General features: G+C 37.9%; 1 protein-coding gene across 1 annotated transcript in view; it reads left to right on the top strand.

Moving 5' to 3' along the window:
- ANGPT1 (angiopoietin 1) overlaps positions 1 to 12,049 on the top strand; it is a 153,070-nt gene that overhangs the window by 88,056 nt on the left and 52,965 nt on the right. Inside the window, exon 5 of the mRNA XM_021546436.4 lies at positions 9,174 to 9,301. Coding sequence (XP_021402111.1) covers positions 9,174 to 9,301 — 128 coding nt within the window. The remainder of the gene's footprint in view (positions 1 to 9,173; positions 9,302 to 12,049) is intronic.

Below are 12,049 nucleotides of genomic sequence, written 5' to 3'. Positions count from 1 at the left end.
TCACAAAATTGCTGTCTCAAGCAGAAACTCTTAAGGAACTATATTGCAGCTGGATAATTAAGTGTCTTTATCTCTTTGTAAATGGGCCATAAGGCATTCTATTGCAGCTCACTAATGAGGACCATTTTATGGTACTCTTAAGTGATTCTTTCAAATGCACAGTGATTTGAAGTATTATTGTTCTTGCCAGTCACTAAGGGTGGATTTATTGGGAAACAAACTTGATAAGTGTAGATAATTTATTAGGTATTAAATAATTATGCCCTGGAGAGGGTGAAAGCTCTCTACATTAATGTCGTTTTCCAAGACGGAGTTAATTCCTGCAGCCCTACAGGAGGGAAATTCTGCTGTAAATGATTTATTTAATAAGTAGTTGGATAGCTTGAGTGGTCTCACTATGCAATTGTTTTCCTTTCTTACTGCAGGCTCTTAGAGGCTGTGTGGGAGGGCAAAGTAATGTTCTATTAGCTGCTAAAACATTTCTCTAAATGTTAACCTGAGACATCTAATTGACTACACCTTTTCTCTTTCCTCCCCATGTTAAAAGTATTGATCTCAAATTCTTCTATGTGATGAACCTTAGTGCTCCTAATAAATCTGGTACTGGACTAATGCCTAGGCTGGTATAATCACTGTAGTCCTGCTAATTGCATTTCAGCATGGCCTGGTAGTTGCTCTGGATTGTACTTAAGCAAGGTTCACACACCTCTTTCGGCCTCCCACATTCAGTGAGGATGGTGCATGTGGCCATTAAGATCTAGAGTTTGAGAGCAAAGGAACTATTTTTGCTGTTGTCATTTTTTCTTGGAAACAAAATCCTTCCACTTCTCCATCAAGTCCAGGGACTGTAGGGTCGCGTAGGGGTGAATCAAGATCATCGTGCTGCTATGGCAGAAAAAACAACTAGCATAACCAACAAAGAAGCAAAACAACCAAGCAACCAAACAAAATCCCTAACCTTTGCCTCCCCTTTTTCCCCTACAACAAATCCAAACCCTTTCTGCAAGATCTCCTATTATCTGATTCATTCTGTGGCTATGGAACCAGTCCACAGCCAACAGTTATAGCCAGACTAGCACTGCTCCTGTAAGTGACATTCTGTCATTGCACCAGAATTGGAGCAAGTTTGGGATTAGGACTAAGTGCTCCCTTAGACATTCAAAATGTGCATGTGTATTATACACATGCTTATACTGTCACAGAGTCTGAATAGTTTAATGAAGGCCAGCATTTTCTATTGTCATCATTCAGCAAATGAATGTACCTAAGGAAGAAATTCTAGAGTTTTATTTTCTTTCACCTTCTAAAACACCTGTTTGAACTGAAGGTAAGCTCCCAGGGAGACCTTGAGTGAAAGATGCAGGAGGTGTTACTCACTACTTGATGGCCCAAATGTAAATATTATTTTTAAAATTGTTACAAAGAAATAGACAGGAAGTCTGAAAAAAATATACCACATAATCCATGGTGTGTTCAAATACTGCATAAAGTGTTGGAACACACATTGCACAAAAAAATCTACAAAGACAGATGACAACATGTGAAATACCATTAATTAAACCTATGACAAATACTTTAGGTGGTGCAAAAGATTATAGAAGGAGATTGCAGTAGAAATTGTAGGTGGCTTGTAGAGCATGGGTGCAGACTTACTGACACTTTCAGCTAAGAATGCAGTGTCACCAGCTGGAACACTCATTAAAAGCTGACAAAGGGAAATTGTCCTTCCCACAGTATGTCTATAGAGTTCCTTAGTATGGGATGCTGAATGATGAAAATTAACACGGCTTCAAAAACATTAACTGGAGAAATGAATGGAAAAGAATGCTTTCAAAACCTATTAAAGATGCAGATATTGCATCTGGTGGGGGAAGTACTTATACTGTAAATTCCTAAATATGCTTTCCTGTGCTTATGCTGCTCTCCAGTCCTCTGCTTTGAACATCTGTTCATATTGAAGACTCTTTTTTCAGGCCAGTTGTTAGCCAAGCTCTTGCAAAATCTTAGGGCCCTCCCGAGGAGAAAAGTCCTAAAGGAAAATAAAATAAAAAATAAAATAAGTAATAATGTATAAGATAAGTATAAGTATAAGATAAGAAACCCAAAGATGGTGGCTGAATGTAGTGAGGAAGCCCCATGACTTCTAGGGTCCTGATGCTGGAGATGGGACACTGGAGAGGCTGAAGCAGCAAAGTAACTTGGGATATCTAGTCTTATAACTTCATTTGGGAAAAATGGAGCCCTTGACAAAGTAGCTTTATACAGTAGAATCTGCAAATTTATAATCTATTAACTTGATAATGGAGCAATAGTTCCCAGAACAGAAATATTTTATTCCAGTACGTCAAAATGAACTTTCCAAGTTGCCAATGGCCTGCTCTTTTTGTCAGATTCAGAGCAATGTCACAAAGAAATATTAGCTTTAAAACCATTTTGGTGAATGCATATTTTGTTGAAAGGAAAATGCCTGTCCAGACTCCAGTCATAAACTTCCTTTCACCTCCCTAGTAAACAAATATGAGTACACAAGCATACACAAAGATGTATCCAAGAAGACTGCTGGACTCCAAGACATACAGAAGCAGCTTTCATACTAATATCCTCCCATTTTGTTTTGTTTTTTTTGAGGTTTTCAGACTTCATGGAGATAAAGATAAAGCATAGAATTAATGAAGTAGGGAAAAAATTTGACATTGGAGAAAGTTTTGAATCATGTGGAGATAGTTTGTCTTTATAACAATTAGAATTTGGTAGTAACTATGTATAAATTCACATTTAAAACTTTTAGTTGACTAGCTAGATACATTAAAAGCTAAAAAGCTCCTGATATTTTATCAAGAATAAGTAACTGTAATATGTTTTTATTACATAAATTTCAATGGGTTTTATTTTTCTAATTATTATTTTGCATTGGTTATACTGAGTGGCAGTGGTAGCTTTAACAATCCAGAAACATGTTTTGTGGAAGAAAAACAGATAGTGTGTAATATGTACTTGGATGAAAATATGCTTTCAAGTCCATTTTAAGAGGGACCCAAGTGTGCTCTTACATCGCTATCATTTCAGTTTGTAGGCATCCCTGTAGCTATCTGGAGAGCATATCTGAATTGAAATCAGCCTTCAGGTTTGTTCTTTTTCTTATGGTTTGTGTAACATTTGCTGCACAATGGTTTTGTCACAGGGTTTTCTTATTGCAGGAAATATCAGGTATCACAGTCAGCTATTAGGTTGCAGTTTAATATTTGTTCTCAGGTGGAGGTTGGTATATGCAAGATGAGGACACTGAAACAGCAGACTATACTTCTGGCTGTAAGTCAGCAAAAACTGTAAGACTTTGCATATTTTTCCTTCTCAAAACAAAACAAAAAAATCTTCACCTTATTTTGTCAGATTTGTGTTTGGTTGCTGCTGTTGAGTTGGGGAGAATATATCCATGTGTGGGCAGTGTTCCAGGCCTCCTCACTGGGTAACAGTTTGAGTAACATTCTTTGGATAACATTAACTGTTCTGGATTTGATTCTTCACGAGCCAGGCATTATTTGCCATTATAACTGGAATTTTGTTGGTGCACAGCAGCTGCACCCAAATGGCTGGGTAAGAGGTCAGAGACACAGGGTCACCTACAGAAATGCAGGATTCCCCACAATATGTCTGGAACAATGACAAGATCAAGGTAAGATTTATTTTCAGTCAGGATCTAGACAGAAACCATCATTTGGCAGTCCTTATATGACCCTATCCTGGAATGTAGCAGCTTTAGGTAAAAGCAATCAATTTACAACCTTCTCCTTTTTGATTTTTTTGGAGTTGCTCAACAGGGGACATAATTTTAACCTCAGATGCTTTTCATAGCACATCTAAAATTTAGATCAATTATATATGCCAATAAGATGTGGAGAAAGGCTTTTTCTTTCTGAATTTGAAAGTATAGATGATTTAAAAATGCCTTTTTGGTATTTCTAGTCTATAAGAAAATTATATTTATGTAAATAGATAGATTTTTATGTAAAATAAAATCATTCACTCAGACACCAAAGAAATCTCTGCAAATCTGTCCAAATAAGTCACTATCATGCAGAAAAACAAGCAGCTGTTTTTCATTTGTTGTCAGTATCATGAAAGGACATAAAAGTCTAGTGATTAACTCAGTCTGAACTGATTTCACAAACATAGCAGTTCAGATCTCAGGTAATTTAGGAAGTATGATTGTGATTTATTGATTCAGTCAACATAATGAACTGCATTTTAACATTTGTTATTGCTTATAGACAAGCTGTGTTATTCACCAGGTATCTGATGGAGACCTGAAAAGCAGTGAGACAATTTTCTCAAAAACAACCAGAAATCTCAGTTTTAAAAAATCAAGTAGATTTTTTATTTTTTTCCTAGTTGAGAAGAAATTAGATAATTTTCATACAGCTAGGAAAAGCAGATATTGTATGCTTTCCATTTCATATTCCTAGAGGACAATACTAGATGGGTAATGTCTAGGTTCGACAAGACAGGAATCTGCGAAGGAGGGCTAAAGCCTCCTGTGCAATGGAGAAGGTAAACCCCCTCCCTCCGAATTACTAGGAGTTTTAAATCAAAAGGCTCTCAGGCAAAGATATGGGAATGGGAGTAACAATTCTTTACTAGGAGAAAACTAGACAACAATTTTAAAAAAAGGCAAATGCAATCGGTACAAACAAAACCAGTGAAAAAGTCCAGAACCTGAGGATTCGGGGTGCCAGTAGCAGTCCTGCTGGGACGGTTGCTCCCCTTGCAGTGATTGATGAACTGCAGCTGCAGTGGTGATCTTTTGAAGGGTATAGTTTTCCTCTGAAGATCTGGTGGCAGTGGGGCTGGTCTTCCTCTGCGCCGGGGTTGCCTCCGAGCTCCGCCGCCGTCGCCTCAGCGCGCGCCGGCTGCTTCGCTGCGAGTGCTGCCGAAGAGAGCTGCTTCTCCGGGAATCCCCCAAAGTAAAGAGCTGCTCTGTCCCCAAAAAGGTACCCCCTTATATCCAATAAAAGAGTGCTTGGCTTCCCCCTCTGGGTGGAACATCTCACAATAGGATGGTGTTATGTTACCAGCCCTGCATTGAATCAGTCAATGGCCCACTAACAAACCATTACCTCTTAGGAGCAAAACCGGTTCTTGGAAAAGATAATAAAACCTGCCCAACAGGTTTGCCTTCAACAGATGGCAAATAGAATACAAGCTTATCTTACAACCCAGGACAAGTAAATATTTCAGAAGTTACTTATTCTTAGTAATCAGTATTTATTTAAACCTGGGCAAAGAATAAAACATTCTCCATTTGTAATCGCTATTAGGAAATAAAGTAATTATTTATTGATTTAATTTTACAGCTAATAGCAGAAAAATAGTCTCACTCTATACTGGGCACACATAACTATCAATCAGTAAATTTCCCTGACTACTGATCTGGGAAAACGCCCTCTATACCTGAGCTCTCTCACTTGCAAGCACAGGTCAATAAATAAAACTGGAGGGGCTGCAGCCTCAGGGGCTGACCCTGGCTGAGGGATGCTATCCTGGGAGCAGGTGCAGCAGAACCCTGCTCTGCCCTGGTGCTGCACAGCCCATGGGTTAACAGAGACCTCACTGATTTGGGTTCCTGTCCATCCACAGGGCCTGGGCACTTATGGATGGCATTTCATGTACTCTGTGGGCTCCAGTCATCATCCAGGGTGCTGAGGGAAAGGAACACTGAAGGACTGATAACTGAAAGAAATAATTCCCATCAAGTAAGGGAAAACAGATAGCTCAAGGAGAAAGTTACTGGGCTAAAAATTACCCAGAAGACTTTTGGAAGTGCAGTGAAAAACTTGTTATTGATTCCCCTTCTTTCCACACAGGCACCATTGCTTTAAAGGAGCATGACCAGTTTATTCATCCAGAGAAGGCAATCAGAAAACATTCCTCTGTTCCAAATCTTGGAACATTCCGTTTTAGAAAATGATAATATTATTTTGCTTGACAGAGACTTATCTTCTTCTTTAGGTACATAAAACTCTGTCATAAGCATTGTATATGAAAACAGCTAAACTAACATTAAAAGTTGTGTAAAGTCAATATCTTGAAGCTGACTAAGGAATTTAGTGGTTGCATATTTGGTTTTAGAGCTAATTTACTTGAACTTACTTACTTGTAAAAAAAAAAAAATACTTACACATCTACCATATGTGAGCCAATACATCATTCAGGGACTTGATGTATAAAGGATTCAAGGTCTATGTAATGTTGTAGAAAAAAATAGTCCAGAGTTATAGTACGTAGTTTGGAAACTGTATGGAATATTAAGTTAGAAAAGTAGCTTGGAAACTATATGGAATATTAAGTAAGAAAAACAATAGCAAACTTTAGAGAAAACATATTTTATGCTAAAAGCACATTACCAGTAACATTCCTGAGTATTAATTTTCTGTCAAGTTTGGGCTGTTCTTGCAAATTACAGTATGATGTATTAAGGAAACCTAAACTTTGACTAGTCATGCTTAATATACTGTGTTGCAATGTAATAGTATAGGCCCTTGTGAAGGAGCTGGGCTTTTCTTCCAGTGGGAGCACCAACTCCTGAGAGAAGGGTGAGAGGCACCCAAGGAAAGCCTGGCTACAGTGGAATAAAACCCCTGGTGCAGAAAACTCTGAACGCATATTGGATTGCTTGGCTTTTGGGAAATTGCACATTTGCTCTCGGTGTGATCTCAGCTACTTGAGCTGTCTGAATCTAAGAGGAAAGGTGGTCATATCTATGACATTTATCTGTCTTTTTCAACTTCATCTCTCTCATAAAAATCCCTTTTATTGTCTTTCTTTTCATTTTTAAGATAATTTATTTCTAAGGACGATTTCTAGAGATCAATCTCTTTAGAAAATTACCAAAGCTGTTTGATCTGATATTAAAATCTTACCTTGCTTAAAATTTTAATGATATAAACTTTAGAACATACTCATTAATCTTTTGTCTAAGTTTCAGTTAGATAGGACCCAAATTCAAATTTCCTTTATTGAGTCTTAATAGTTATTTCCAAGTGGTTTTCAATGTGTGCATAACACCCATGTAAAAGGTAAGATAATGCTGCATACAGCTAATAAAATATAAGTATTTTAAGTCTGAAGGAAATGAGTGGTGCCTCTGCAACACTAAATAATTTTGATGCAGGAGAGACTGATGTCTCCAGTTGAAACAAGAGCATTAGAGTAATTCAGGCCAGAAAGAATGGATCTATTCTAAAGCACTCTGAAATCAATGAGAGGCTTTGCTTTAACTCCTCTAGGCTTTGGCTCCAGCCCCAAGTAATTATTCAGGTTGGACTTTGGCCACAGATACTAACACCATCTGCTTACAGAAAGTACCATGAAGTCTTTAATTAACACAAGTCACGAGGGCTTCAGTTCTATGTCTTATCTAAAAAATGTCACTTTTGAGAGAGTGCACAATTGATGTGCACCTTGCTAAGAATCTCACTCCCTGCCATCTCACAGGAAAGAGTGTAATCTACAGCACTGCCAGTACTAGATTTTCCAAATACAGCTAAGTTTCAAAGCCATCGATTTCCTAATCGAATTTCATATGCAAATATATTAGGTTTTATTTTTGTTGATGGTGTTGAATAAAAATAACAAACATGAAGCAAATACATGGAAGGGGAGAAGTGATTTTTTTTTCTTAAAATAAAATTTTAAAATAATAATATAAAAGTCATAAAAAGGAAAGAATAATATGATTTTTGTGCTAAATGCCTACCTAGAGAGCAATATAGTTGTACAATCAGGATTGGATTTCTAACTAGTTTTCTATTTTCGCCTTTTCATGGAATGACTGAGGTAAAATGTTTAAACTTTTTTTACCTCAATTTCCCCATCTGTGAAATGGCATTAATACCAAGTGCTCTAGAAGGAATTTGCCATCCTAAAATACTTCTTGGAGGTGTTCAAAGGGAAGATAGTACTTCCAGCTGCATGGCCTTGGCATTATTCTCACCACCTATGCCCCGTGCAGTCCCACATGCTGCACAAGGCCATTGCTTTGTTGCACATCAGCGTCAGATTTGCAGCGGAGGCCATTTCACTCAGAGTGAATATGATGTAGTCCCTTTTGTATCTATAACTCACACTTTCAAGCCAAAAATGAAAAAGAAGTGTCTTTCACCAGAGGATGAGTGTGTCTGGAAGACTTAAGTAGTGTATCCTTATGTAGGAATTAATGAAGTGCTGGCCTGAACCCTGCACATCACTTAAGGACATGTTTAACTTTAGGAATCTGAGTAGACAGATGGATTTCCATGGGAATACTGATGTGCTTAAAATATGTGTTGTTGGAATAAAATCATATCCTTCACTATTGTGTGGGGTCATGCTACTTTTGTTTGTGAAAGTGAAGAGCACTCTCAGATGTTACTCCTTCTACAGGGAATTTCCTGGTTGTTCAAGACTGGGATTCTCAACATTTTGCACTCGTAATTTCTCAGCCCAGACTCATATATATATGGTCTGTCTCTAACATACAGGATCAAGATCTGCACTGGTGTTATAACATTAACAGTTGCCCTGTGCTGAGAGAAAATGAGTTCTATAAATCTTGCCTCTAGACACTTGACCTCAGTAGCACTGCTTTTTCTTTTATTGTATTTAGCAACTTTTATGAATGTAGTTATGAAAATAATTAAATTATTCTCTACAAAAAAATAAATTTAAGCAAGCAGCTGTACTGCTCCAAGCTCCTGTGCTGCTCAAAACTTATTACTTCATGAACAGCACAAACTCTCTCCTTCCATCATTGCTGTCTTAGGTGAACATCTGTGTCAGATCACAACACTGAACACATTTTCCACCTTCATGTGCCATCTCTGGGGCATTCTTTGGCAACCTCCCAGGGACAGCTTTAGTGAGAGGCAACACCTGCAGGGTACAGAGTTTTGCACACAGGATGGTGTGTTTAGCTATTTGTATCATTACTTCTTCTGATGCCTACTTCTACCATCTGTCCAAAAGCTTCATACTAGTTCTTTACTAGAATTTGCCAAATGCATGAACTGTGTAAGAAACAGTACAATTATTACTGTGCATTTTTAGAAGGGATGCAGTGTGCAAAAGTGGACTTCCTAGATACAGAAATGCTTAAGACTGTTGTTGTAACTTCTATTATCATGTCTTTTGTTTTGCAGTTTTACTAAAGAATGCAAAAAAGGAAGAAGAAAAGCTATTCAGAGACTGTGCAGATGTATACCAATCTGGTGTCAACAAAAGTGGGGTCTACACTATTTACATTAACAATGTGTCAGATCCTAAAAAGGTAATGACTGGATTTATTTTCTTGTTAATACAATATTGCTCTGAACTGAAAGGAGTGTTTTGAACCTTTACTGAATTTATCATTCCACAAAATATTGTACTGGTATATAAAGCTTGTCTACTATTTAGTATTGTGCTTTAAAAAGTACAATAGACTGAAAAAAATTATTAACTGTATTATTCCAGACATTCTTCTTTCCTGCTGACAGAAAATCCTTCCTAAGTTCCAACGTACACGCAATAGTTGATTCACTTCCTCCCACTTGGCAAGCTCAGTTGAATCATACTACGGCTGCAAATAAATCTGCAATAAAATTTAGAAGTGAATTTGTAAAGTGTGATAATGAGGAAGCTGATCTTGGGGATTCTCTGGTAGCATGAGGAAAGAAATAGCAGAATGAGTAGTTTTTAAAGATAAAGATTTTAAAAAAATCAGTTTCTCTTGTAGGGGAGAGGGAAAAGCAGTTTTGGCTGTAAAGAACACAACATGCTGAGTGCCAGCACTGCTTGAAATTATGAAGAATTTATAATCCCATCCTTCTCAAAAAAGAGATTTGGGAGGGGGGGTCTTTTATGCAAATGAAACATTAATTTGTATAAGAGATTATTTTTTTTGCAGGGCTTTTGTTGCTAAGGTACCTGAGTAAGGAACTAAGGTTAGGAACATGAGAGAATGATCTAAACCCAGCTTGTCTGCAGAGGAATGTTGTCTGTCCGTCTGACAGGGCAGTGTTGGGAAGAGCCACCAAGACTAAGGGCTGAGTACCTGGGAAATACAGTGGTGACCATAAAGTGGGCTAGACAGGAGGGAGGGAACCGCTTCTGTCAAGTGAATTTATTCCTACTGCAGTAAAATAGTGACCCTGCAAACATAAAAAGACTGTAAAATAATTTTACCAATATTACTGTTTATAGTAATATTATTATCATATTAAGATATGCTAACCTTTTTCCTAAGTGGAGTTTGGTATTACAAAAGGCCTTTAGAAGCCTGTAAACATCAAAATGTTACAGTTTAGAAAGGAATTAGAGTTCATTAATCCATGAGTAGAATTGAGGTAGGAGAGCTTTATGGGCTAAGATCAACATAATTCTGGTAAATGTGAATGGGAAAATAATTAACATGACATAAAATGCAGATATCCCTGAAAGCATTACTGAGCAGGACAAGAATATTAAAAGAAATTCTGTAGATGCTGTTGCACTCAAAAAGAGATGTAACACCTATGTCCAAATCGCATATACCAATTGGCAGTATCTTTGTTAGCCTTACTGAAGCTCATTAACCATAATCAGAAGCTGGACTGCAGTTAAAAACAATGGTTCCCTGGAAACACTCATGCTTCTGGTATATTTACCTCAAACCCACTTCACTGGAGGTATAAGGACAGTGACACAATGAAGCCATCCTGTGTTTCCACTATATCCCTGATCACAGACACTGCTATCAATCAACACAGGTATCATGACTCAGATAGTGCCATTGCATTAAGTTGTCCTGGAGTGCTCCTGTTTTAGCAAGAAAAGGCAGGAGTGTTTGTTTCTGTGTGTTGAGGGCATTTCTGATACACCCGTTTCTGTCTTGCCCTAGCAGCAACACAGCAAGAGCTGACTCCAGGCATGTCCATGTTAGTCAAGTGAGGAGTGTGATTGCTTTAACAGGTGTTTTTTTAGACATTATGGTCGTTTAAACAAGCTGTAAGGTAGTGCTGTGCAAAGAGCTGAACTAACTCCAGCTGAGATAGCTTCAAAATCACATCAATGCAGCACTGTGCCAGCACTAATTAGCCCAGAGGTAGCACCATGCAGACACAGTCAGATTGCTCTGATATCCTGATAGGTACTCCATGGAGACAGACTTCTTTGTTTAAAGACAGCTTTTTTTATCTGGATTACCACAATGCAATGCAGAGTTCTGGCATGTCTTAGGAACCCTAATGTATTATTTTCTACTGTATTACTCATAGTCACAGTCAACTATCTCATTCATAACAATTTTATACATCAGGCTACAAAATATGCCTTCATTTCATTTTATATTTTTGAAGGGATACTTACTAGAATGCTGATATTCAATGGAAAATACATCTGTCATATATACAAATGTTACTCTCAGTTTTGGTGTCTTGTTGGTTTCACATTCATATATTCATAAAAGAATTATCCTTCATGCCATTTACATACCTCATTTTTATATTCTCACACATGCTTTAGACTGCAATTTTTGTCTCTTGTTCCTAGCTCCAACAGTTCATTAATATACTTCATTAGCCTTCAAGCCCTTGATCAAAATTAGTGCTTCGTATCTGTTTAAAAGGTTCTTAAAAATATTCCATATTTTTAAATAGAAAGAGAAAAAGATTAATTGGCTTACTCTGACATGTATATGTGCAGTGCCTGATAATGTGGACAATGATGAGAGAAGGAAAAGGCAAGAAGAATCCTTTCAGTCCCCCAGCAAAGTCAGGGTGAACTACAGGGAAAGCAAGGCTTCTGATGAGCAAGGGAGCAGTGAAAGTGAGGTTGTACCCATTTTGGAGTTGAAAGAACCAAGTCACCTTAGGGTAGGCCAGGTGTGATTGCTCTGACTGCAGGCAGGACCTCTGTGTGTGCCCTTGGACCAATGCATTGACTTACCCACTGCCTCCCCCAATGCCCCCACAAACGTGGCTGTTACCAACCTCTGGGTGCTCTACCCTGAAAATGTAATGTTATCCAGCCCTGCTGCTGGGCTCCCTGTGTCTGTGTC

Source organism: Lonchura striata, chromosome 2 (assembly GCF_050655825.1).
Source record: "Lonchura striata isolate lonStrDom1 chromosome 2, ASM5065582v1, whole genome shotgun sequence".
NCBI classification, from domain to species: Eukaryota; Metazoa; Chordata; class Aves; order Passeriformes; family Estrildidae; genus Lonchura; species Lonchura striata.
Note: the sequence above shows the minus strand (reverse complement) of the source record. Positions and strands in the feature narration are given on the sequence as shown.